Here is a 25,453-nt window from a genome sequence, read left to right as displayed (position 1 = left end):
CAGTAACTTCTACCTACTCCACACTATATGCAGTAGAAGTCTTGATTCTCTCTGAAAGGATGTGAAAACAACTCAACACCTTTTTTCTGTGAAAAATTACATAAGTCACTCACTTAGACACACTGTAGGTTTACAGAGCTGCAGTCTTATCTTTTCTGCACTGCCATATTTTCAGCAGGCACACCTGCACACAGACATTTAGTGAGTGTATTTCTATAGGATACATCTTTTGAACCTATTACAGAATAACCTGGGTCATATTCTCAAGTAACAGGCTCTGCAGTTCTACCAATAATTTTGCACATGTTTTGTAAGGTCACAATGACCTTGACCATAATCACCATAACTAGTTCATGCCTGTGTCAGTTTGTGTCAAATCTGAAAAAAATTGCCTCATGGAGTTTGAGATTTACATTTGCACAGCTGTCACTGACTCCGAGCTGAAAACATATCAGTCTTTTAAAAGATATGCAACAAACATGAACATAACTTTTAGCAAATGGGTCAAACCATTGATGCGACTTCAGAGGGGATTTTTTTTTTACTGGTACTGAGATTTTTTTCACCCCTAACCCCCTCCCTGAACCTGGTTCAGCCTGAGGTTTATTCCTGTTAAAAAGGAGTTCTTTCTTCCCACTTTGGCCAAGCGGGTTGTTTGATTGCTGGATTTTTCTCCATTTTCTGTAGGGTCTACACTTTACAATATAAAGCACCTTGAGGTGACTGTTGTTGTGATTTGGCATTATATAAATTAAATTCATGTGAACTAAATTAAATTACATGCGTACATAAAAGTGGCAAGTGTCTAAGAAGCGTTAACAACAAAACATACTACATTATACATGATCTAAAAAATATGTAATATTTTTGTCAAATTTAAATGTTAAAAAAAAAAAAAGGCCTGTATTTATATAGCGCTTTACTAGTCCCTAAGGACCCCAAAGCGCTTTACATATCCAGTCATCCACCCATTCACACACACATTGGTGATGGCAAGCTACATTGTAGCCACAGCCACCCTGGGGCGCACTGACAGAGGCAAGGCTGCCGGACACTGGCGCCACCGGGCCCTCTGACCACCACCAGTAGGCAACGGGTGAAGTGTCTTGCCCAAGGACACAACGACCGAGACTGTCCAAGCCGGGGCTCGAACCGGCAACTTTCCGATTATAAGGCGAACTCCCAACTCTTGAGCCACGATCGCCCCAATCGATTACTAAATCACATAGATATAGTAAAAAAATTACAACTTCTATTTAAAACATAATTAAAAAACAAAAATAACTAAGAAGACACTAGCATCATCAAATCAGGACAGAATCATAAAAAGAAAAATCAAATTAGATATCAAACTCAAAAGGACAGAAGGACGACATTAAAAAGTTGCAAACATTTAGTCTTGAATGCTCTGCACAAAGTCATATATATATATATATATATATATATATATATATATATATATATATATATATATATATATATATATATATATATGTGTGTGTGTGTGTGTGTGTGTGTGTGTAATATCATAGATAGTTGAGTTTGTTGTCTCATTAAAAGCAAGAAAAAAAATTGGCCTTTTGTGTGCAAATTTTGATTTGAGAATGCGTAGAACGTGGCAAGAACCTGCACTACATGAATAATATAAAATGCATAATCAGCAACAACTAGAGAAGAATCAGAGAAAATGTTGTCAACTATATTAACCATTAACATGAAGACAAAAACAAATGAGAAGATGTGTCAGGAGGCTGTCCACAGATAGAGCATTTCACACCTGTCATTCTTTGATCCGTTTAAATGAACCTTCTTCAAGTCAACATCTCAGAAAATGTTGCAGCTCGAATAGTCAGAATTGTCTTTATTCCCTGAAAACATAATGAAGTAAACTTTTCATTTCTCTGTGTTTACTAGTTGTTCAAACTCTTCTCACCAATCACAAAGCCTAAAGAAACTGTTACGTAATGCGTCTTTGCTTTAGCAGCACCGCCCATTTCCTTTGGGAAAAAAGTGGTCAGCGATTTTTTTAGCTGACATCTTTATGTTTTTAGCCTTTTAGCCTTCGGTGCTAAGTACTTTTAGGATTACTTTTTTTGATCAAAGGTCTATACCCAAATCGCAGGAAGTCCACGCTGTGAGCGAGAGCAGCTTCTCTGCATTTGAAAAGGTAAATTTCAGCTGCCTGAGCGGCAATTTTGTGCTCGTGTGGCTGTCTGCTCGGCTGTGGCGGTAATGGCGGCTGCTACTTCGTCAACTCCTCGCCGTTTTACGAAAAGGGAAGGTGTAGTTAGCTTAATGGCTCCCCGTATCGCTGACGTCTGTTGACGCGGTAACTTGCGTGCCAGTGACAGAGTTGCACATATTTGCTCATTCAGACAAAAGCTTGTCCATCCTTTGAATCGGAGGAGAGAAACTTGCCTCGGATGTTGCTATGAAATCGATTTATAAGATTTAAACTGCTCAACATCCGTTTTACTGTACGTTAGCTACCGTTAACTAGCAAGTGTAACCTTAGTGATCTAGATCATTCTAGCAGTGAGGAGCTTTTATTTCACCCGAAAACGTTTGCTTGGGATGGAAGTTGCACATTGTAAAATTAGCAATAAATGAATAAAGAAAAAAAAGTTGAAACTGTTGACTGTCGGGCCTAGGCATGTTTCGTAACTCCTTTGCAACGTTAGTTGCATTTGGGCTAGCGCGACCTAACCAAAGAGGAAGTTGTTTTTTTTTAGTTGGCTGTAATTCATGTTTTTTAAACTGCAGAATAATTAAATAAACTGTGATTTGACCGCTCATATATTCTTCACAGTGATTGTATTAATGGTGTTAAGTAGTAGAGGAAAAGAAGCAGAGAAGGCCACAGCGGATTGGTTACAACATGTCACAGGCGTACCACCCCGCCACAGAAAGTTGTTGTTAACACTAGCGCCACTATGAAACGGTAATGACTTATTTCTTCCCAGTTACTATGGAAGAAGTACAGCAGGTCAGCAATGGCATTGAGTCACAGACTGCAACCATTCCCACTACCATCACAACCTCTCAGTTCTCACAGATAGGCCACCAGGTAACTAATAGATTCAAAATGCATTAAGAAGTATCACTGCTATACTACAGCTGCTCTCGCACTGCTGATAATACAAGGCCACTTATGAATGCCAGGCTGAAAGCGCATATCTGACCTTTTGTTACAGCTTCATGTTTAGGTTCATTCATGAAGTTTTTTGTTTTCAACTCTTGCTGTCACACACCTTAAATTTGTTTACTTAAAATGGATTAAAGAAAAATTGAAACGAAAAAACCAAATACATTCTAGGTTGTAGTGTAGTAAGTCTGCTTGGCTTAATCTTGCTTCTTATTTCATAAAGCTGTTTCAATTCATATCTGTAGTACTATTAAGGTCACAATATCTATGAACTATCCACTTAAAGTACATGGTGTCCAAATGAGGATAAATGAAGACTTACATGTGACAAAAAGCAACTATGTGGAATCATATTGTTATCAGCTTGTCGGGTTTATAAATAATAATTTTAAAGATAATTTTTCTTAAGATATCCTTTTATAGTTTGTTATTTTTAGTCATACTAATTGGATATTGCCCTTGCTACTGAATGTCTTTTAAAAAAGGGAGGGGAAAAGCTTTTGTGAACAATTAAAGACGAATTTACCTCTACTAAAACTACACCGGCGTGCCACAGGAAGCTTCGTGGCTAAATATGGCAAAAATAAAAAGTATGTTGTGTGTAAATTTGAGTGAAAATTTCCTTATATCCTTATTAATATTTCTGTTGTTCTCAAAAGTTCGGAGCACACTTGTGTGTATGTATACACACACACACACACACTCACTGACACCAAGCTACTATGTCAAACATACAGTTTTTTGACATTTAGAACTTTTCTGTGTTTTTTTTTCCAGATGTCACTGGGTGGTTCTCCTGTAGCTGTTGTGCAGCTGCCTGGTGGTCAGTTTCAGGTTCAGGGTGTGATCCAGTCTGCACAGTCATCAGTCATTCAGTCCCCTCAGGGGCAAAATACACATGTAAGACCGGCTGCTTTTCTCAGCTCTGTATTTATTTTATTTTCAAATGGACCTTTTGCTTAAATTGTTTTTATATCATAATTGACCACCTACTTTCAAGGCCCTGGGTACAGACAGTGAAGACTCACAGGATTCATCAGACAGTGGAGCAGCAACTCAAAAAACCAGAGAAATACTGGCGAGGCGGCCTTCATATCGGTAAGGAAAACAAACAAACAAACAAAAAGAAACTGAAAACCCAGTTCTTGTTTAATAAACAACAATTCAGGAACTGTCATTTTTTCACATTATAGAAAAATCCTGAATGACCTTTCAGCAGAGGAAGTGGCACACATTGAGGGAAAGGACAGCAGTCCCACATCCACAGGAGTTACGGGTGTTACAGTACCAACCACACCAATCTACCAGACCAGCAGCGGCCAGTACAGTAAGAGCTTTTCCCTTCGGTTATACTTGAAAGGAGAACCTACAAAATCTTTCTCGCTGACTTGCGAAATTAAGAATTGCAAAATTAAGAATTGCCTTGAAATGTAAAATATATATATATGGAAAAGAGCTCTATATACATGGAGCGCTATACTGAAAGTTAGAATTTTTGTAGTACTTGAGCTACTCACAAAAAATGTAACTTTTACTTTTGCTTTACCAGCTTCTAATACTCTTTGTGTAATTTTTTTCTAGTTACCATAGCTGCAAATGGCACAATCCAGCTGGCATCTCCAGGGTCCGAAGGCATTCAGGGACTTCAGGCTGTCACCATGGCCAACTCTGGTGGAGCCCAGTCAAGCACCACCATCCTTCAGTATGCCCAGACACCCGATGGACAGCAGATACTGGTGCCTAGCAATCAGGTTGTTGTACAAGGTGAGTCAATAAAATTTGCCAGAGTTTTCAAGCAGTTTTTTCCTGATTACTTTTTTGTGAGCTTAAATGTGTTCAGCTAAATTATGCTCTCTCATAACATGTTCCGGTCAGATGACGGTGCCTTATCAAGGGGCTCTGACTACAAGAACAATGTAGGATTGGCAATCAAAAAAGTAAATCCAGTCACAAGTCTTCCTGGAGCTTACTCCAACATCCTGTAGTACATACCACGGACCAGTAGAATATGGAAAAACACACATACTACACTAAATACTTACCTACCATGCAGCATATTGTGTAGTGGCCTTGTGTCTGAAAATCTTTACATTCTTAGATTTTATCTGCTCAGTGGTATGTGTGTAGTAACTTGCCAAATACAGCTTGTAAGGTTCTTTATAAGAACCATCTTACTTCCAACAAGATGTCTTTTTATTTTTCAGTCTAATTATTGTTTATTTGAAAAACAAACCCAAACTGCTAGTTGAGTCACATAGGTTTGAAATCTTTTGAAATAAGAGGGGTAGAAAAAAGGCCAACAAACCCGAGCAGTAATAATTCAAATTTCAGGTGAACACAAGAATTCCTCGTGTGTGCCAAGTGAAGTAACATATGTCTTGTTGGACTATACCACTGTACATAGTTCTGGTCAACTGAGAAGTAATTACTGATCAAGCATCTTAACTCATGCCTGCATGCAAAACTCTTGTTTTTCCAGTTGTAATTCTTTGACTATTGTTCCACACAGGTGCAGGAGGAGAAGTGCAGACGTACCAGATCCGCACAGCACCCACATCCACTTCCTTGCCTCAGACTGTAGTTATGACGTCTCCTGTGGGACTGTCCCAGACTAAAACTGATGATCCAACAATGAAAAGAGAAATTAGGCTCGCAAAAAACAGGTAAATCCACAGTGTATTTGTGAGTAAAACAAGGTCTCATATTCCGCCTGGATGGGGAAGCTTTAACAAGTTGTATGAAAAAGCTATAAGTTTACAAAATCATCAACTGATTTGGACCCGAAAAAACAATCTATAGGTGTGAAAATGCCCCAGGTGCTTTTACTTTGTGTACATTCATTTTATGGTTATAGTTATAGTTGGGGAGGTAGGGATTGGACAAAATCCTCTATCACCGTATCAATAAGTTTATAGTGCACATTGTGAAACACTTTTTTTTTTCCTGTTTTCAGAGAGGCAGCCCGTGAATGTCGACGGAAGAAAAAGGAATATGTTAAATGCCTGGAAAACCGCGTAGCTGTTCTCGAGAACCAAAACAAGACTCTGATTGAAGAACTCAAAACATTAAAAGATCTTTATTGTGTTAAAACAGGTTAACCTGTGTGAATAATGTTCATGGATTGGGACGTAGTGTGACAGTGGTGCACCTCAGCCATTTGGACGTGATGGGGTTTCTGGGAACACTTCATTTCAGGCTGAGATTCTACAGGGTTTTGTTTTTTGTTTTGTTTTTTTACTCTGTTTGATATATAAAAAAAAAAAAGTGACTTATAGCAGTGACATTTACTCGGGAAAAAAATACAAATTGGCCATTTTTCCACCTGCTGTTTTTAAAAAATGCTAATGCTATAACATTTATAGTTGTGTACATTTTTAATAATGGGAGATGTGAAATTGTGAGCTTTAATGTTGAGTCTCAGTTTCTAAATGTATCCCTTTCCTTTTTTTCTTGTTTTTTTTTTAACTTTGCTGTTGGATTTTTTTTTCTTTAACAACATCTGCAGAAATTTGACTATATAATTACTACACAGACATATTTTGTTTATTTTATGAACCAGCATTTCCCCTCATTTCCCTATACGGAGATGTTACAATTGTCATTCCTTATATTTGTGCAATGCAATATAAAAGGTAAGAGAGAAAGGAAACAAACAAAATTAAGTGTGGTTTGTTTGGGTGTTTTATGGCCGTTCCTTAGACAATCAGGGAAAAAAAGCACAGTGTCCAGGTAATATTTATTATATACATCATGGGAGGGAAGGGAAAGGAGAACAAAACAGTAAATGAAATGTTGCTGATTGTGTAAATAAATATATTTTCACTCAATTTATGTAGTGTGGCTAATGTATTGCAATAAAAATGTAAGCAGATCTGTTATAATTACAGGGATGAATGAAAATAATTTCAGGTTTTTTTCAGAATTTTAAACTTGTGTGCACTCAGATGGGCTGCCTTTCAAAATAAACCTCCAGCCTGAACTTGGACCTCAACTAGTAGTTTGAAATTCATATGTGAACTCTGGACAGGCCATTACAAGTGTTGCTTTAGGATGTATGTCACTGTATAACCTGAATGTTTTAATATAAACTCCACAGTCCACCATGCCGTCATTTAATACAATATCCCATGATGTGTGGCCTGATCATCAAACTGACATCTGGAGCATCAATGTGTCTCAAGTTAAGCTCGGAAAAACCAGCTACCTCTATATCTTTCCATGTTGCTCTGGTAATCATGCATCCATCCCTGAGAAAGCACCAGAGAGGCTCAAACACATACTGCAAAAAGTATGTCCAGGATGAAGAATCTGAGACAACATGTTCCAAAAAGTAGAAGGCGCCACCCTGAAACACAGTCAGCAAAAAAGATTACATTGTGTTCATGTGTGGTTGTGTAATGCTGGTTATACATACACTGGGGCTGACTTTCTGGCTGATACTGGTTCAAACTAGATGAAGTGTGACAAAGAAGGGGTGTGGCGATTCCAGTATAACCATTGGACTCCATTGGAGTCATACATCTATCAGATATTTTAGGATTTGCTAACAGTAAAAAATATTCTTGACAAGCATAAAGGGAAAAAGAAGTCTACTTTAAAAGTGCGGTCTTTTGCATATTTTAACTTAAAATATTTAACAGAGTTGTTCAAATGCCATGCAAGACGTGTGAGGTTCAGGTAAAATATCACCTTCAGTGGGTCAACCACAGATGATGCAAAATCTGCATAAGTAGATACTTCACAGAGAAACCAGTCTAATACTTTGTAGAATGGCTTCATTTCATTTCATCACTTGAGATGCCACTGACTATACTACATGTTGAGTACTTCTGGAAGAAGGGCTTCTAGAGCTACAGATATTTACCCAGTCTCTAGCCCTAGCTTTTCATATTGGCGGAAGTTGGGGCCAAATACTTTTTAAGCAGCCGGTGATATATTTTAACCAGATTCATTGCATAAGATGATTTCTGGGTTAAAATTACCCCAACCCGTTGTGGCAGATGGCTGTTCCTCCCTGAACCTGGTTTTGCCAGAGGTTTCCTCCTGTTAAAAGGGAGTTTTTCCTTCTCACTGTTGCCAAGTGCCTGGGGCTCATCTGATGTAAAGCATGTTGAGAGTAGGTTGTTGTTCTGATGTAACGCGATGTAAATAAGACTCAGTTAAATTGGATATGTTGTCCACTGCTCTACAAGAAGCCGGGAAATGGTGGTAATAACACACCGAGTGTGTTTAATGCCACATAATGAATTTACTAGCCGACCTCATGTAACCGACTACAATGCCATTCATGCGCGTTAGCAGCAAATAAAATAAATCCTACTGAGCCTGAAGGCAGCACCGAGACGTTACTTACTGTTCTGAGAACGCGCCGGGCCTCCTGCAGGACCTGCTGCACATTGCTGACAGAGCACAGGACTAAGGTGCAGACAACAACGTCCGCAGAGCCGTCCCGTACTCCCCGCATGTCCTCCCCGGAGACGCACATAAACTTGTCGTAAGTCAGATGCTGGTTTGCGTCCATGCTCATCCGCAGGTACTTCTCGAAGTGCGGGTTGGGGTCAGTGCAGATCACCGTGCAGCCGTGAGGGTAAAACTTGAAGTTAGCTCCGCTGCCGCACCCGATCTCCAGCAGGCGGAGGGTGCCATCGGTATCTGCAAATTTGGCCATGTTTCGGAAAAGCTCCCTCTTGACTCTGTGCATTTTGTCGTTGTATGAAAATGTCACATTGTAGGCGAGCAAGGGAAAAAGGCGTTTGTACATGCCACGCAGCCCTATGACCTGCATTGCGTGCAAGGGCAGACTCAAGGCTGAACAAAGCAGTCTGCATAATTTCATTAGACAAACCTTCATTTCTCACCGAGCTTACCTGAAACTTTGCTGTGGCACCTGAAGATGAACGACTTAAGAAGCTCAAAAGATTATAATCTTTAACACGTGACCAACGCCTCTCATTGACACCAGGAGGTGCTGGAAATGCAGTGCAGCCTACATGAGAGTGAAAGCAACACCAAGTTCCTCCCAATCTTTGAAAGAAAACAAACTCAGTGGGATAAAGACTTTTAATTGCTGCTGTTTTGACACAGTCACCTAAATAACAGCAAAAAATATAAATTTTATCTGATTTTAATCACAAACGGTACAAATCAATCCCCATAGCTCACAAACACTAAGACAATTTTTTTCCCGGCAAGCAATTTGGGAATGAGGAATGGAGGATGAAACACCACAATGTATTTGTCACTTTAGCTGGATTCAAAATTAGAGTTGTGTGCTGTCTATGTAAGGTTGTCTTTTTAGTGTTCATCTTTTTTGTACAACACTAATGGCTCACTCTAATAAAAAAATAGTATTAAGGTGACTGGTGGTTTCTATTACTGGTGGTCACATGATAGGAGAGGAAAAAGGCAGTTAATGCTCAGCGTATTCAGAAGCTGGTTGTGTGTGTCTGTGTGTTTTGGAAGGGGGTGGGGGGCTCCCTAAAAAGACAATCAGACTGAATTTATTTGACAGCATAGCCCGAGATGTGAGGTTTTATTATGAAGAAGAGTGGCGCTTCAATGTGTCTTAGTTTGAGATCAGAGAATCCGGCTTCCTCCACATATTTCCATGTTTCCCGGACGATCCAACATCCGTCACCGAAGTAGTACCACAAAGGCTGGAGAACGTGCTGAAAGAAGTACGTCCAAGTCGAGGTGTCACCAGCTACGTGCTCTAAGAAGAAGAAGGCTCCACCCTGCACGACAAAGATTTAACATGTAAACTATAAAGTGTGTCAATATTGGGTAATGAGTGGTAAATTAATAGTTTAACTGGCAAACACGTAGGCGCTCATTTCGTCTTAAGATCTACTACAGAACACACAAATTGATAAACAGAAAAAATACATCCCCAACAAAAAAACACAACCAACCAAAACAGTGGTGAGCTTTTGTATCTGTGGCCAGCCTACCAAAATCACTCGAAGAAAACATCAATGTCTCATCCAGGAGGACAGAAAAAAAACAAAAAACAGAACATCATCTAAAGACTGAGAAATTTGTTTACTGAAAAAGATCCCTAAGACTGTGCGGCCATCAATTCATGTCCTAAATCTCAAGGTTATTTGGATTATGCAGCAGGACGATAATCCGAAACACTAGCAAGTCCACCTCTGAATGGCTCAAAAAAAAGAAATGATGGTTTTGGCGTGGCCTAGCCAAAGTCTAGAGTGAAATAAGTTTGAGATCCTTTGACATAGCCATAAACAGCCATTCATGCTCAAAAACCCTTCAGTGTAGCTGAATTAAAACACAAGAGTTGCCTAGAATTCCTCCACAGACATGTGAAAGACTGATTCCAGTTATCACAAACACTTGATAACAGTTCTTGTTGTCAAGGGTGGAAAAACCAGTTACCAGGTTTAGGGAGTGATTACTTTTTCATATAGGGCCAGGTAGGTTTGGATAACTTTTTAACCCTTAATAAATGAAATCATCATTTAAAAACTGCATTTTGCATTTACTTGGATGACCTTTGCCCAGTATTACATTTTTGATGAATTGTTCAATGATTTCAAACATGTAAGTGTGAGAAATATGCAAAAACATAAGGATTCAGGCAGGGCAAATACTTTTTCACAGCACCGTACTTACAAGCATTAAACTTATTTTTCCTGTTCAAAAAATTATTAATACAAGCATGAAGTGAAATTTACAGCCTACATTGGACACACAATGCTTTGTAGTAATGTGAAAAATATGGCTGCCAGTATTACCCTTGTGAAATGTTTATGCAGGATTTTAACAATAAGGAGTTTTAGCCTACCATTCAAGAACTAACCAGTGTTGTTTTATATGTTGTAGCATGTCTCAATGGGATGTGTACATTTTTAACCTCCTACAAGTGCCACAAGTGCCTAAATTAACAATACTAGCAACTACCAAAATCACTGGTTTAATCTTTCTGTAATGGTTAATCCACTAGTACAAACTCTTTAATCAAAATGTTATTTTCAATGCTAAATGCAATTATTGTTCTAATCCAGGAACTCTTCAAATTTAGAATCAGAATCAGAATCAGAATACTTTATTCATCCCGAGGGAAATTAGGGGTTACAGCAGGCAGCACGCTAATGGCGCATGCGCACTCACAAAGGAACCTTCTGACCAACTTTACACAAACATCACATTGGGGAGACATGTCAGAAAGGTAGGCTGATAGGAAAAACAACGAAAATACACTACATGAGGTAAGAGGAGGAGAAAAAAAACTGTGTTAAAATAAATAAATACATAGATAAAATGGTCAACAACATCAATTTGTTTTTTAATAAGATGCCAAAATACAGTTATTTACTGTTAAAGTAAAGAACTTTTGTAAAATACATGTAAAAGTCACTTTGCCAGTATTTAAACTGTGTGTAAATGACTTGTTGGCCTGTCAAACATATCTCTAATTAATTACTCCAAGTCATTCTCAGCCTGAAACGACATTCCTGTCATGAGATCAAAGGTGCAATCAGTTTTTGGCATTCGTTTCTTGCAAAATGCAGGAAATCGCTTTTTATGTTAAACAGAATACCTCACTGCATCTGACACATCCATGGAAATTGGGCGTCTTCCTCTTGATCAAGGAAAATTGCTTTTCACACATATCCAATAAATTAAAAATGTAATGTATAAAACAATATTCTTAAGAAATATATGCACTATAATGATCTAATAATTTAATTAATATTGCTTTAAATTAATATGGAATCCCATAAAACAGACCTAAATGCCTTAAACTGGAGACAGATTAAAAAGGTGCATGGTACAAAGTGCTATTACTGTCCATCTAGTGACTTAGTGCCTATTGGACTGATATTGGAAACTAAGAACTGATTTCAGTATTGCTGTTGGATATAACAGGTGGTCTCTAATAAATTTAAGTAATGTTTATGTTGTACAATCAAACAGAAAATGATGATAAACTTTTTAAAGCGTGAACACTGCAGTTGTTTTCTTGATGACTCTTCAACTTTTACTGATTGATGCAGAACCACAGCTGGAAGGCAGTAAAATCCACCAAGAGAAGGTGGCAGTACCCGCTTATCACGATCACGTGTCCTAAAGCTCACAATTGTTAAAGCGATAGAGAACACTTCGACAATTATAACTTTCATGAAAATATATTGACTCTAGACAACGACAGACTCTTAGGATACGAAGCGTCTTCTTCTCCCCCAAGAGAAGCAGCACAAATAATAACATAAACAGCATGGCTGCCAATCAGTGTTTAATATGGACTCGATTCAGTCTGAAGTAATTGCTGCAAAGCCCACTCACTGGTCGCAGTATGCGGTGTGCCTCTCGCAGGGTTTGGCTCACGTCGTCCACAGAGCAGAGCACCAGGGTACAGACTACAACATCTATCGAGTCGTCCTCCACTGCCCTCAGGTCCTCCCCCGAGGCCACCACAAATCTCTCATATCTCAGGTGATCGTTCTTGGCCATAGTTTCTGTCAGATATTTCTCAAAGTGCGGGTTGGGGTCGGTACAGATCAATCTGCTACCAGGCGGATAAAACTCAAAATTTGCACCTGTGCCGCAGCCAATCTCCAAAATTGTGAGCTGCCCGCCAGCCTTCTTGAACTCTGGCAAAACGCAAAACAAATCCTTCTTTTTATCGTGCATCTTCTTATTGTACGATTTCGCCATCCGATTTATACAAATTGGGAAAATACGCTTGTATATTCCGGACAGGCCGACGGCGTGAATCAGGTGAAGCGGAATGCATAATATATTTACTATAGAGCTCAGAAATCTCATTACAGAAGTCATTTTTGTGGAGCACGACTGTCGTGCAGCTAAGCCGCGTAAACAGCAGCGAATGATCGCGAGATAGGAGGTCAGACGGGAAGTGTGTCACGCTTTTCTAAATAAAAGTCTACATAAAAAAAGCTATCAGGTTACAAACAGTAGCTGCAAGCATGCAGGAAACAGTCATCAGAACCCAACCCTAATACTGATATGAATCTAAGGCGGGCACTAATAAAATTATGATAAATATATATATCTGTAGGTGGCGGTAGTGCTGAAGATAACCTGCTCATATTTCAATATTACTGCATATCAGTACAGTGTAATTCACTGGTAACAGGCCAGTCTCAGACAATATATCAGACTACTGATATATCAGTGAAACTTTAATGGACATGGGCATATCCATTATGGTGGAATCATGTTTTTGACCACCCATCCTTTATCACGTTTTTATAAGATCATTTTTTTCCTTCTCAAAAATTGTCGAGTCATGTCAAAAAAAAGAAAGAAAAAGAGTTTATCCCCTTTTCAATAGTCTGTAAAGGTTCTCGCTCATCCAGGTCATTGCAGTCTTTCACCCCTCATCTAAGATGCTTCTTCAGTTAAATTCTGATGTTTTACTATGAAAACTGACCAGGTTATAAAATACAATCTCAGATGAATGAACAGCACATGATGGACTACACTGGGTCATTATTTATTTTAGTAACTTCATAGGCAAGAGTCTCTGAAGATGAGGAACAGAATAACAAACACCAAAATACATTTGTCACTTTAGCTGGATACAAAATCAGTATTATACACCGTTTGTGTCTTTTTAGTGTTTATCTTTTCTTTTTACAACACTAAAGGATCACTCTAAGTTGACCGGCACTTTTTATCTCTGCTGGTCACATGACAAAGGAGAGGAAAGTGAGTTAAAGTTCAATGTATTCTGAGCGGCGCCTCAATGTGTCTTAGTTTGAGATCAGAGACATTGGCTTCCTTCACATAATTCTATGTTTCCCGGCTGATCTCACATCCATCACCAAAGTAGAACAACACAGACTTGAGAATGTGCTGAAAGAAGTATGTCCAAGTCGAGGTGTCACCAGCCACGTGCTCTAAGGAGAAGAGGGCTCCACCCTGCACGACAAAGATTTAACATGTAAATTACAAATTATAATAACTAACAAAGTTTTATGGACCCACATGCAGGAGCAAAATATTTACAGCCTCCAATGCTGATAAATAAAAAAAATAACAGTTCAAAAGCAAAGTGCAGCACCAGGAAACAAACATCTAGAAATACAGGAAATGCAAGAATACACAACTAAGAGAGACAACATGACAAACCAAAATTAGGTCCCTCTCTCTCTCTGAAAACAGGACAAAGGTAACCTAACATGAGACACAGAGTAACCATTACCAAAAGCTAACTAACAAATACAGAGTTAGACACACATATAAATGCAGAACCTTTATACTGAAAGAAACATAGGGGAAGGCTGCAAAACAAGCAAGAAAACAATTACTATAAAAGCTATTAATAATCACAATAAACACAAATTCTACTAGTTAGTAAAACCAGTTCCAAATCAATTATTTTTCTCTCTGGTAAAATCCATATTTTATAACAATCTTTTTTTTTTTTAACCATTTAGTACTAAACTACATTTACTACGTAACTTGCAACACAATTACTATGAAGGTTGACATGAAATTGAACTGCATATATTAAATGAAAAACTTAATTTAAATGGCGAGCAGAACTGTATATTGTCTAATCCACTATGTTCACAAAGAGGGAAGATTCAATTGATGTCAAAAGTTAAAAGAAAAAAAAACTTCTGGTGGACTGCTCTAAGATTAAGCAGGAAGTTGATGTGGAAAATCAAGAACATTTTGGCTTAGCCGAAGACTGAAGGGTTAAAGAGCAGAGAGCAGGTCAGATAAGTGACTGCAAAAATGGCTACTGAAGCTGGCTTTGCAGGCTCTATCGCTCTTGTGCCCGGTGTGCCTTTTAGGTGAAACCAGCAGACACTGGAGATGTGGACAGAACTGCACATGTGCACCAGGAAAGCCTCCATGCTAATGTGAAAATTCTGACATATAATGTCAAGGCTGACTGGGAAGCCTTTTATTCGCAGTTTCAATTTTAAGTCCAGGCTAATGGTACTGAAGGAATGCACCTAAGCTCACATGGCCACTTCCAGTCAGAGTGGCTTAGCTTGTGGTCTCTTCATGACATTCTTGCGCACAGTGCATCTTTCAATGGTGCTTTTGAAGCCTTTGGATTTGTACTGGCCAGGATGAAGGCAGGAAGGCAAAAACATCTACATAAATGGTGCTTCATGTGACATAAGGCCATGTTAGTAGGCCACAGGCTAAGGCACTGATGCTGTAAGCTCCGTAGAATGTGGAAGGGATTGGCCCACCCTCAGATGTATTCAGGACTTAAAGAGGGGTTTCTGTACACAAAAACTGTGCTCCTTTCTATAGTAAGTAGATCAAAGAACAACAGTGGAAGAGAAACCCCTTACAAGCTTTCTATAGTTTGAAGGAAGCAAAAAAATCTCTTTAAGGTTTCACTTCACTACAGATGACTTAGTGGAGGTCCCAGTGCTTTACTCACTTGAGCCCTTCTTCCTTTTGGTCTCGATATGGATGTCAGCAGTGTTGGATCAGGAGCTCTTGAACATTGCAGGTTTTTTTGAAGAGACATCAGCCAAAAGCTTACTGCTATGGATGCAGCAGAGTGGAGGCGGATACATGAAGATGATGTTCACGTCAAACTGGTATTTGTGTGAGATTACCATGGTGTCTCAAGCTCCAAAGGGACTCTGGTTGGTGTTTGATTGTTTATGGTAGTGTAATGCTGGTGAGAGCCACCCACAGGAGAAAAGAAATGGCAGTTGCTCATACCACCGACCTGTGGGAGATGGTGCTCCAGGTGATGTCCATCTTCAATGGTTTCCTGCAGGGTACCCCAATGGAGAGAGTGGTGAAAGACATCCATGGTCTTTTCCCCCAAACTATGAGGGGAAACCACCATGCCCTCCCAGCTATATAGAGTATTTCACCAATTACATCGGGGTCGGCCCTGAGCCCCTTGCGCTCGTAATAGACATGCTGAGAGATGAGGTCAGGCAGGCGTCTCCATAGAGTATGATGTTTGCAGATGATATTGATCTGTAGTGGAAGTAGGGAGTAGGTGGAAGAGAGCCTGGACAGGTTTGAATAACTGGGGTCAATCATCGAAAGAAATGGACAATTCAGGAGACAAGTGAAGAAGAAAGTGTAGGATGGTGTGGATGGAGACAAGTGTTAGGGGTGACTTGTGACAGAAAGACAGATAGTGGCAAGAGCAAAAAGGAAAGTTTGCAAGGTGAGACCTAATATATGGTTTGGAGGAGGAAAAGAGGAAGACCACAGACAAGTTTTATGGATGTAATGAAGGAGAACATGCAGAGGGGAGAGAGGGTGATATGGAGCAGATGATCTGCTATGGTGACCTCTAAATGGACAAGAAGACAAAGATGAAGAAGATTTGTCTGTATTTTCAGTGCTTAGAGTAAAACCATCTATGCATGGTTACAGATTTAATTTCACATTTGCAAATCTGGTTACACACACATTCCAAATTACACATGAACAAATCTCTGTAAAGATTTACAAATATATTTGCACATTTCTGATCACACATACATGAATCAGAATACACACACACACACAAATCCACACAGAGATCAAAATGCACACACACAAATAATTTTGCTAGAATAATAGCCCCATAGTAGAGTCCACCATGTGAAACTAGCAGATTAGCCTAAAATACAACCTCAGATGACCAAAAGCACATGACATATTACATTGTCTCATTATTTATTTAATAATAGCACCCTTTTTGTTTCCAATAAGAGGAATTAAGAAGGTAAATAGCAGCCAGGTGCTGCTAATCAAATGCATTCGATTAACATGTCATCAATAAGTGTGGACACCCATGGAAACAGTTTTGGCAGTTTGTTGGTCTGGAGCAAAGCCTCGACCTCAACCCTAATGAAAATTTGAAGCTTGAACTTAAAAGCCAGGTCTGTACCAGAAACCAACCAAATACTGAAATTGTCAATGGCTACTATAACTGTCAACTACTATATCACAACTGTAGAGCTATAAATGTCTTTATTTTTGTAATTCTTCTTTGTCAAAAAACACAATGGCATGATTTCAATACGCTTCTTTAACCCCTTTGCAAAGGTAAATAAAACTAATAAAGATAATTTGGTTGTGTGTACATCCTTTTTTTCAGATTTCATCAACCAGCTGTCAAGATGGTGGCCCAGGGATGATGATTTGGGCTTGTTTTGCACCTGGGCACCTTATAGTCACTGAAATGAGCATGAACTTCTGTGTGTATCAATGTATTCTAGAGTCAAATGTGAGGGCAAATCAGCTGAACAAGAAAGAACTCAAGGTGACATAATGTCCCAGTTAAATTCCAGACCTCAACCAGATTGAAATGCTGCAGGACATTAAAAGGGCTGTGCCTAAAAAACACCTACACACCTTATTGAACTAAAGCAATACTGTAAAGAGTAGAGGGCCAAAATTCCCCTACAACAATGTGAGAACCTGATAAAGTTATACAGGACAATGATTGTTTCAAGATATTTCCTCTAAAGGTGGTTTTACAAGCTACTGAGTCATGACATGTACCTAGTTTTTCCAAACACTGTTTCTAATAATGACACTGTAAAATAGTTCATGTATTGTTGTTCATCTATTCATTTGATGTGTTTAAACAATTTGAGAACCTGCCATGGACCTGATTCATCTTCTTTTAAAAAAAAAAATGTCCTAATGTTTAAAACCTTACAGCTGCTTCAGTTTTTTAACAGGTGCATTTTATATGGCAAAATTTTGTCTCTAGGTTTTTCAATCACATAAACTCCCATGTTGTGTGGTTTACACTGAAAAGAGTCATGGTACTGAACCAAACAATACACTTACAGGTTCATAAATGAAAACATCAATCAAAAAGAGCCAGAAGTGAAGAATTTAGTCAATGTTTCATTTTTGGCCTGTTTGTCACTAAAAGCAAAATCTGTCATAGACTAAAATTATTAGGGCCCGAGCACTAAAAGTGCGAAGGCCCTATTGTATCTGCTCCGTTTATTATTATTATTATTATTATTATTATTATTTTTTTTTTTTCATTGAAATGAATTGCCTTTTTGAGGGCTTTAACATGCTCAAAAACTCATGAAATTTTGCACACATGCCAGGTCTGGTGAAAAATTTCGTATTTTAATGGTTTTACATATGAGCACTGGGAAATGGCGCCACCTATGCCTTGTTAAATGCAGCCCTACGAACACATCGTTTGAGCTACATACATGAAATCTGGCACACATGTGTATCATACCAAGACGAACAAAAAAGTCAATTGGCCCACTGACGCAAACCCAACAGGAAGTCCGCAATTTAGAAGTGAAGGTGACATTTTAGCACTAATTTTGCTATTTCCATGCCTCGAACTTTTGCGAACTCCTCCTTGGGATTTGGTTGTATAAGCTTCATTTTTGGTCAGTGTCAACTACACACCTGGGCCATGTTAAATTGCGGAGCTTTGGAGTTTTCGGGATACGGTGAGGCCGTGGCGCCACGGCGAATTTCGATGACTCGCCATGAAAATCTTATTGCCTCTCATTCTGTCATACATTGTCCGATTTGGACCAAAGAGCACACATATGATAAGGCTCCATATTTGACATCAGGGACAGCGCCACCTAGTGGGAACAGGAAATGTCATGTTTTACACTTTGGGGTACGGTATTGTGATGGGCGACATCTGCAGCCTCAAATTTCTCCAGGAAAGCCTTAAGGAGTTGGTCTTGGGTTACAGTGAAAACTGTGACTTTTCGCGAAAGGGTGTTACCCCAGCAGCATGGCGAACTTTGATGTCTCGCCATGAAGAAACAAATTAGTATAACTCACTGAAATCCAGTTTGATCAGTACCAGACTTTACAGGCATGATGTCAGATTGATGTGCCCATTGTCAGGAATATGCAGAGCGCCACCTAGTGGCAACAGGAAATATCATGGCTTTAATTTTGTTGTACTGATTTTCACAGGTTCATCATGGCCACCTCAAAAGTGGTGAATATCACCATCAGTCCTTCATGATGCTTCAGTGCGAAAATTGTGACTTTAAACTGAACAGCGCACCCTGGTGGCAACGCGGTTCACCATGAAAAATAAAGTTGCTTTTGAGGGGCTTGGAAAGTTTAAAAAGTCTTGAAATTTGGCACACACCTCCAATGTGATGAAGGCTTTCTTGTTATGTGATCATTTTTAAGGAAAATGGTAAAATGGCTCCACAGTGCCCCCTAAAAAATGTCAAAACATCAGCCCCTGCTCTGTGTTTTATCTATGAGTCTGAAACCTGGTAAGCTTATGGAAGATATCAAGATGTACAAAAAATTATCTTGGAGCAATATCCCAAATCCAACAGGAAGTCAGCCATTTTCCCCTCTTTTCAGGCCTCATACTTTGACGAACTCCTCCAAGGGATTTCATCAGATTGAACAATTCTCCAGTGCGTGGAATCTAAAGACCTTTTTGATGTTGAATTGCGAAGCTTTTTACGTTCAGGGAAACGGGGTGGTCATGGCGACACGTGGAGTTTCAATCACTCGCCAAAAAGCAGTAATCTGCTGTCACTCCAAAACACAATGTCCAATCTCTCCCAAAGGTCGCAGGTGTGATGAGAGTCGAGCTCGGAAATGTTTGATATGCCATTTGTCAGTAATGGTTAGAGCACCACCTAGTGGGAGGACTATAATCATGATTGAATGAGATGAAATGTTAGCTGGATGTTAAATGCATGAATTCCATCAATGTGACATCAGATCGGAGGTGCTGGTTTCAGGTGTTGGGCGTGGCCCGACGCGCCGGGGGTGCGAGGGCCCTCATAACGCTGCTTGCAGCTTTAATTTAATTTGTTATTAATAATGTGATTATTTTGGGGAACAGCACAGATGGTGTATTTGCGGATCCATCCATCCATTCGCTTCCGCTTATCCTTTTCAGGGTCACGGGGGGCACTGGAGCCTATCCCAGCTGTCATAGGGCGAGAGGCGGGGTACACCCTGTACTGGTCGCCAGTCTGTCGCAGGGCCAACACACAGGGACAGACAACCATTCGCACTCTCATTCACTCGCACATTCACACCTAGTGACAATTTGGATTATCCAATTAACCTATCCCCACAAGCTGCATGTCTTTGGACAGTGGGAGGAAGCCGGAGTACCCGGAGGGAACCCACGCAAACACGGGGAGAACATGCAAACTCCACACAGAAAGATCCCGGCCTGATGGTGGAATTGAACTCAGGACCTTCTTGCTGTGCGGCAACAGTGCTAACCACCGTGCCACCGTGCTGCCCGTATTTGCGGATGTTTTTATTATTCATCCAGTTTTTCAGCAAGTGAAGACATGTATAAAACTCCATGTTTGGAGTTTTATACATTCTGGTAGCAGAATGTGTTGCTGTTCACATGTAACTTGAGAAGAGCTTCTAAGACAATCTGGTGGATGTCTCTGTCTCGTCTACAGTACACTATACAAATAATTTACTCGGGACATCTATATCCCATGCTTAGAGTTTTTTAAATGGCTCACTTATTTCCAATAGACATTAAACTGCAGTTCTTTAATGCTCCACTAGATGGAGACATTGTTAGCTCACGACACTTCCTTCATAAACTCCCCCAACACTGTGATTTGAAGGGTGAGGAATATAGACAACATATTGCAAAACATTTGTGGCTGAAAGCAAGTTACAGGTAAGAATTTTGTAATCTACAGGGTTGTGTGTTTAAAAAAAAAAAAAAAGTCTCATAGGGGAATGACGGCACACTTAACCATGTGAGGTCCATGTGCAGTAAAGACAGTAAGTCTGTTTTCTATATTTAACATAAATTGCACAATTTCCAGTCATTTTTGACAATTTCATAAACAAAACAGTGTATTATTGTGTTTAAGTAAAACCTTAATCATCAAATTTATTTCACAGTGCTGGTGATTTTTGGTTAGCCTGCTATGGGGCTCCAAAAGCTCAAACCCAGTGTTTTAAATTAATCAAGTCTTGAAACAATTCTTGGAACTCTAAACAGCATGGTTTACAGTTAATTTTACTGCTTGTTACAAGGTTTGGGAGCTTCGTTGAGGTTCTCCATCAGATAACTGTGCACATAGAATTTTGAAATGATTACATCCAATAGAAAGTTGAGCTTTAAAGCTGTTAGCTCGGAGGTGGTTGTTCCAGTTTTGAACAGCTGTAACAAGATTGATGCTAGTCTGTTTATGTTGTACACATTATATGTGTGAGAATCACACACACACACACACACACACACACACACACACACACACACACACACACACACACACACACACACACACACATCTCTCTCTCTCTCTCTCTATATATATATATATATATATATATACAGTGGGGCAAAAAAGTATTTAGTCAGCCACCGATTGTGCAAGTTCCCCCACCTAAAATGATGACAGAGGTCAGTAATTTGCACCAGAGGTACACTTCAACTGTGAGAGACAGAATGTGAAAAAAAAATCCATGAATCCACATGGTAGGATTTGTAAAGAATTTATTCGTAAATCAGGGTGGAAAATAAGTATTTGGTCAATAACAAAAATACAACTCAATACTTTGTAACATAACCTTTGTTGGCAATAACAGAGGTCAAACGTTTACTATAGGTCTTTACCAGGTTTGCACACACAGTAGCTGGTATTTTGGCCCATTCCTCCATGCAGATCTTCTCGAGAGCAGTGATGTTTTGGGGCTGTCGCCGAGCAACACGGACTTTCAACTCCCGCCACAGATTTTCTATGGGGTTGAGGTCTGGAGACTGGCTAGGCCACTCCAGGACTTTCAAATGCTTCTTACGGAGCCACTCCTTTGTTGCCCGGGCGGTGTGTTTTGGATCATTGTCATGTTGGAAGACCCAGCCTCGTTTCATCTTCAAAGTTCTCACTGATGGAAGGAGGTTTTGGCTCAAAATCTCACGATACATGGTCCCATTCATTCTGTCCTTAACACGGATCAGTCGTCCTGTCCCCTTGGCAGTAAAACAGCCCCATAGCATGATGTTTCCACCCCCATGCTTCACAGTAGGTATGGTGTTCTTGGGATGCAACTCAGTATTCTTCTTCCTCCAAACACGACGAGTTGAGTTTATACCAAAAAGTTCTACTTTGGTTTCATCTGACCACATGACATTCTCCCAATCCTCTGCTGTATCATCCATGTGCTCTCTGGCAAACTTCAGACGGGCCTGGACATGCACTGGCTTCAGCAGCGGAACACGTCTGGCACTGCAGGATTTGATTCCCTGCCGTTGTAGTGTGTTACTGATGGTGACCTTTGTTACTTTGGTCCCAGCTCTCTGCAGGTCATTCACCAGGTCCCCCCGTGTGGTTCTGGGATCTTTGCTCACCGTTCTCATGATCATTTTGACCCCACGGGATGAGATCTTGCGTGGAGCCCCAGATCGAGGGAGATTATCAGTGGTCTTGTATGTCTTCCATTTTCTGATGATTGCTCCCACAGTTGATTTTTTCACACCAAGCTGCTTGCCTATTGTAGATTCAGTCTTCCCAGTCTGGTGCAGGTCTACAATACTTTTCCTGGTGTCCTTCAAAAGCTCTTTGGTCTTGGCCATGGCGGAGTTTGGAGTCTGACTGTTTGAGGCTGTGGACAGGTGTCTTTTATACAGATGATGAGTTCAAACAGGTGCCATTCATACAGGTAACGAGTGGGGGACAGAAAAGCTTCTTACAGAAGACGTTACAGGTCTGTGAGAGCCAGAGATTTTCCTTGTTTGAGGTGACCAAATACTTATTTTCCACCCTAATTTACGAATAAATTCTTTACAAATCCTACCATGTGAATTCATGGATTTTTTTTTCACATTCTGTCTCTCACAGTTGAAGTGTACCTCTGGTGCAAATTACTGACCTCTGTCATCATTTTAGGTGGGGGAACTTGCACAATCGGTGGCTGACTAAATACTTTTTTGCCCCACTGTGTATATATATATATATATATATATATATATATATATATATATATATATATATATATATATATATGTATATATACTTTTTTTTTTTTTTTACACCCAGCACGCCCCTGCGGGCGGTTTATCCTTCAAGCTCGGGTCCTCTACCAGAGGCCTGGGAGCTTGAGGGTCCTGCGCAGTATCTTAGCTGTTCCCAGGACTGCGCTCTTCTGGACAGAGATCTCCGATGTTATTCCCGGGATCTGCTGGAGCCACTCGCCTAGCTTGGGAGTCACCGCACCTAGTGCTCCGATTACCACGGGGACCACCGTTACCTTCACCCTCCACATCCTCTCGAGCTCTTCTCTGAGCCCTTGGTATTTCTCCAGCTTCTCGTGTTCCTTCTTCCTGATATTGCTGTCATTCGGAACCGCTACATCAATCACTACGGCCGTTTCATCTGCTCAACAGTCCTGGTTCTTCTTTGTTGTATATTCAATTTCATGACACACCAGATGTTTTCAGTTGGTGAAAGGTCTGCGCTGCAGGCAGGCCAATTCATCACCCGGACTCTCCTATTACAAAGCCATGCTGTTGCAATAGCTGCATTATGTGATTTAGCATTGCCTTGCTGAAATATGCAAGATCTTGCATGTAAAACGCAACATCTGGGAGGGAGCATATGTTGCTCTAAAACCTGCATATACCTGTCTGCATTGATGGCACCTTTCCACATTTGAAAGATGCCAATTCCAAAGGCACTAAGGCACTTTCATACTATCAGAGATTCAGGCTTTTCGAACTTAATGCTGACAACAAACTGGATAGTCCTCCTCTCTTCTCTCCTCTCTCGTCTTCAGTTTCTCCAAAGGAGATTTTCAAGTTTTGATTTGTCTTACCAAGGAACAGTTTTACACCTCACATCAGTCCTTTTTAAATTAGCTTTGGTCCAGAGAAAATTATGGCATTTCTGTGTCATGTTCACTTATGGTTTCTTCCTTACATGGTGAAGCTTTAGCCTGCATTTGTGGATGAGACAGCAAACTGTGGTCACAGTGATTTCTGGATGTGTTCTTGAGGCTGTGCAGTGATTTCAATGGCAGGATCATGCCTTCTTGTACTGTCTGAGGGCCTGGAGATTATGGGCATCCAATATTGATTTTTGGCCTTGTGTTTTTGTACAAGGAGATTTCTCCAGATTCTTGGAATCTTTTGTCAATATTATGTGTTATAGACGATAAGATATTCAAAATGTTCACAATGTTTGAAGAAGATTATTCTTAAATTGCTCCACAATTTGTAGACAGTTGTGCTCATCTTTAACATGCTAAGATGCTCTTTTATTTACCAAATCATGTTACTGAGCAGTTGCCAGCAGTTGCCACTGCACAGACTCAAACGTTTTTTCCACGTGACTGTATTTACAGTGATGCTGTGCTTTTCCAGTTAGAATAATTAGATGCAAATGCTGCCATCAAATTCCAAGCTAATATTGAGCTGAGGTAATATTTCTCATGAAATGTTAAAATGTTTCAGTTTAAACACGTGGTGTATTTTCTCTGTTCTGATGTGAACAAAATGTGGATTTATGAGATTTTCAGAGCACTGCATTCTATCTTTACTTACATATTACAACATATTACAAAACAACCCAACATTTTGGAGCAGGGCTATTATATACCACTGCTGGTATATACCTTATATTTTGTCTTCTTTCAACTGTATTGCATGCTTCATCCTGTCACCCCAATGTTACAAGCTCCTTAATCATGGGATGTACTTAGTTCTTCACAGGACTGCACAGACTCAAACTTTCTTTCTCACATGACTGTATTTACAGTGATGCTGTGCTTTTCCAGAAAGGAACTTATAAAAAAAATAGCAATTCTGGTTTTGTATCTGCTTATTTATGACACAAGGTGTGACAAATTTCGTGTTAAACTTAATTCTACAAATCAGTTGTATTGAATGCAAATTCTATGCAATCTAAGCATTAAAGTAATATTAAACAAATTATTTGTTTTTTGGTTTGGTTTATTAATTTGCAAAAATTAAAGATTAAGGTATTTTGCTAACTGCTTACAAATCCCAACCAGAACACGAACGAGTTATCTTACACGAGTAGCGTACACTGTCCTTTTTTTTTTTAAATAAAAAAAATAAATAAAAAATAAATAAAAAATACATTTCCTTACGACGCTGCGGTCTCTCGTCCGTTATTGAAACCAGAGGCATTTACCGACACTCCCCAACAATTTGCTGAGAGTCATCAATTATGCAGGGTAGCCGCACGCACTGGGAAGGAAGATAGCAGCAACAATATGGCGACAGCCGCATTTACTCCCGGCTCTTTCTCACATCTGCAGTTCGGTGACAGCTGTCTGGATTTCTGTTAATGCGAGAAAAAGTAAGTAGACCTTATTTTTTCTGCTTTGTCTTTTATTTCACGTCAC

General features: G+C 39.7%; 3 protein-coding genes across 4 annotated transcripts; 1 reads left to right on the top strand and 2 right to left on the bottom strand.

Moving 5' to 3' along the window:
* The first annotated feature begins 2,021 nt into the window (after positions 1–2,021).
* atf1 (activating transcription factor 1) lies at positions 2,022–6,524 on the top strand. 2 transcript variants are annotated; one of them, XM_085354086.1, is made up of 8 exons: positions 2,022–2,167; positions 2,964–3,067; positions 3,923–4,045; positions 4,146–4,243; positions 4,339–4,472; positions 4,727–4,909; positions 5,655–5,808; positions 6,099–6,524. In XM_085354086.1, exons 2-8 carry the CDS (start codon positions 2,969–2,971, stop codon positions 6,241–6,243), a joined length of 936 nt encoding a protein of 311 aa, XP_085210212.1. In that variant the 5' UTR covers positions 2,022–2,167; positions 2,964–2,968; the 3' UTR covers positions 6,244–6,524. The 2 variants fall into 2 exon arrangements, with proteins under 2 accessions (XP_085210212.1, XP_085210211.1); XM_085354085.1 differs by lacking the exon at positions 2,964–3,067.
* A 729-nt stretch (positions 6,525–7,253) lies between these two features.
* Positions 7,254–8,996, bottom strand: LOC146632122 (thiol S-methyltransferase TMT1A-like). Its single transcript, XM_085354084.1, has 2 exons — positions 8,499–8,996; positions 7,254–7,490 (listed from the first exon to the last, which is right to left on the bottom strand). Exons 1-2 carry the CDS (start codon positions 8,994–8,996, stop codon positions 7,254–7,256), a joined length of 735 nt encoding a protein of 244 aa, XP_085210210.1.
* A 201-nt stretch (positions 8,997–9,197) lies between these two features.
* Positions 9,198–12,981, bottom strand: LOC146632121 (thiol S-methyltransferase TMT1A-like). Its single transcript, XM_085354083.1, has 2 exons — positions 12,452–12,981; positions 9,198–9,879 (listed from the first exon to the last, which is right to left on the bottom strand). The coding sequence occupies exons 1-2, from the start codon at positions 12,944–12,946 to the stop codon at positions 9,646–9,648; spliced, it is 729 nt and encodes a 242-aa protein (XP_085210209.1). The 5' UTR covers positions 12,947–12,981; the 3' UTR covers positions 9,198–9,645.
* Positions 12,982–25,453: the final 12,472 nt, after the last annotated feature.

This window comes from Diplotaxodon limnothrissa, linkage group LG5, assembly GCF_057381915.1.
Source record: "Diplotaxodon limnothrissa isolate DT_005_m linkage group LG5, D_limnothrissa_male_GT1.1, whole genome shotgun sequence".
NCBI classification, from domain to species: domain Eukaryota; kingdom Metazoa; phylum Chordata; class Actinopteri; order Cichliformes; family Cichlidae; genus Diplotaxodon; species Diplotaxodon limnothrissa.
This window is presented reverse-complemented; position numbering and strand designations above follow the sequence as displayed.

What these genes read in the sequence shown, in the direction of transcription:
- atf1 (XM_085354086.1), top strand. Translation starts at nt 2,969, where the DNA reads ATGGAAGAAGTACAGCAGGTCAGCAATGGCATTGAGTCACAGACTGCA. An exon ending in CTCAGGGGCAAAATACACAT is followed by an intron (nt 4,046 to 4,145) that starts GTAAGACCGGCT and finishes CCTACTTTCAAG; the next exon opens with GCCCTGGGTACAGACAGTGA. An exon ending in ATTAGGCTCGCAAAAAACAG is followed by an intron (nt 5,809 to 6,098) that starts GTAAATCCACAG and finishes TCCTGTTTTCAG; the next exon opens with AGAGGCAGCCCGTGAATGTC.
- LOC146632122 (XM_085354084.1), bottom strand. Translation starts at nt 8,996, where the DNA reads ATGAAGGTTTGTCTAATGAAATTATGCAGACTGCTTTGTTCAGCCTTG. An exon ending in CCCGGCGCGTTCTCAGAACA is followed by an intron (nt 7,491 to 8,498) that starts GTAAGTAACGTC and finishes ACTGTGTTTCAG; the next exon opens with GGTGGCGCCTTCTACTTTTT.
- LOC146632121 (XM_085354083.1), bottom strand. Translation starts at nt 12,946, where the DNA reads ATGACTTCTGTAATGAGATTTCTGAGCTCTATAGTAAATATATTATGC. An exon ending in CACACCGCATACTGCGACCA is followed by an intron (nt 9,880 to 12,451) that starts GTGAGTGGGCTT and finishes TTTGTCGTGCAG; the next exon opens with GGTGGAGCCTTCTTCTTCTT.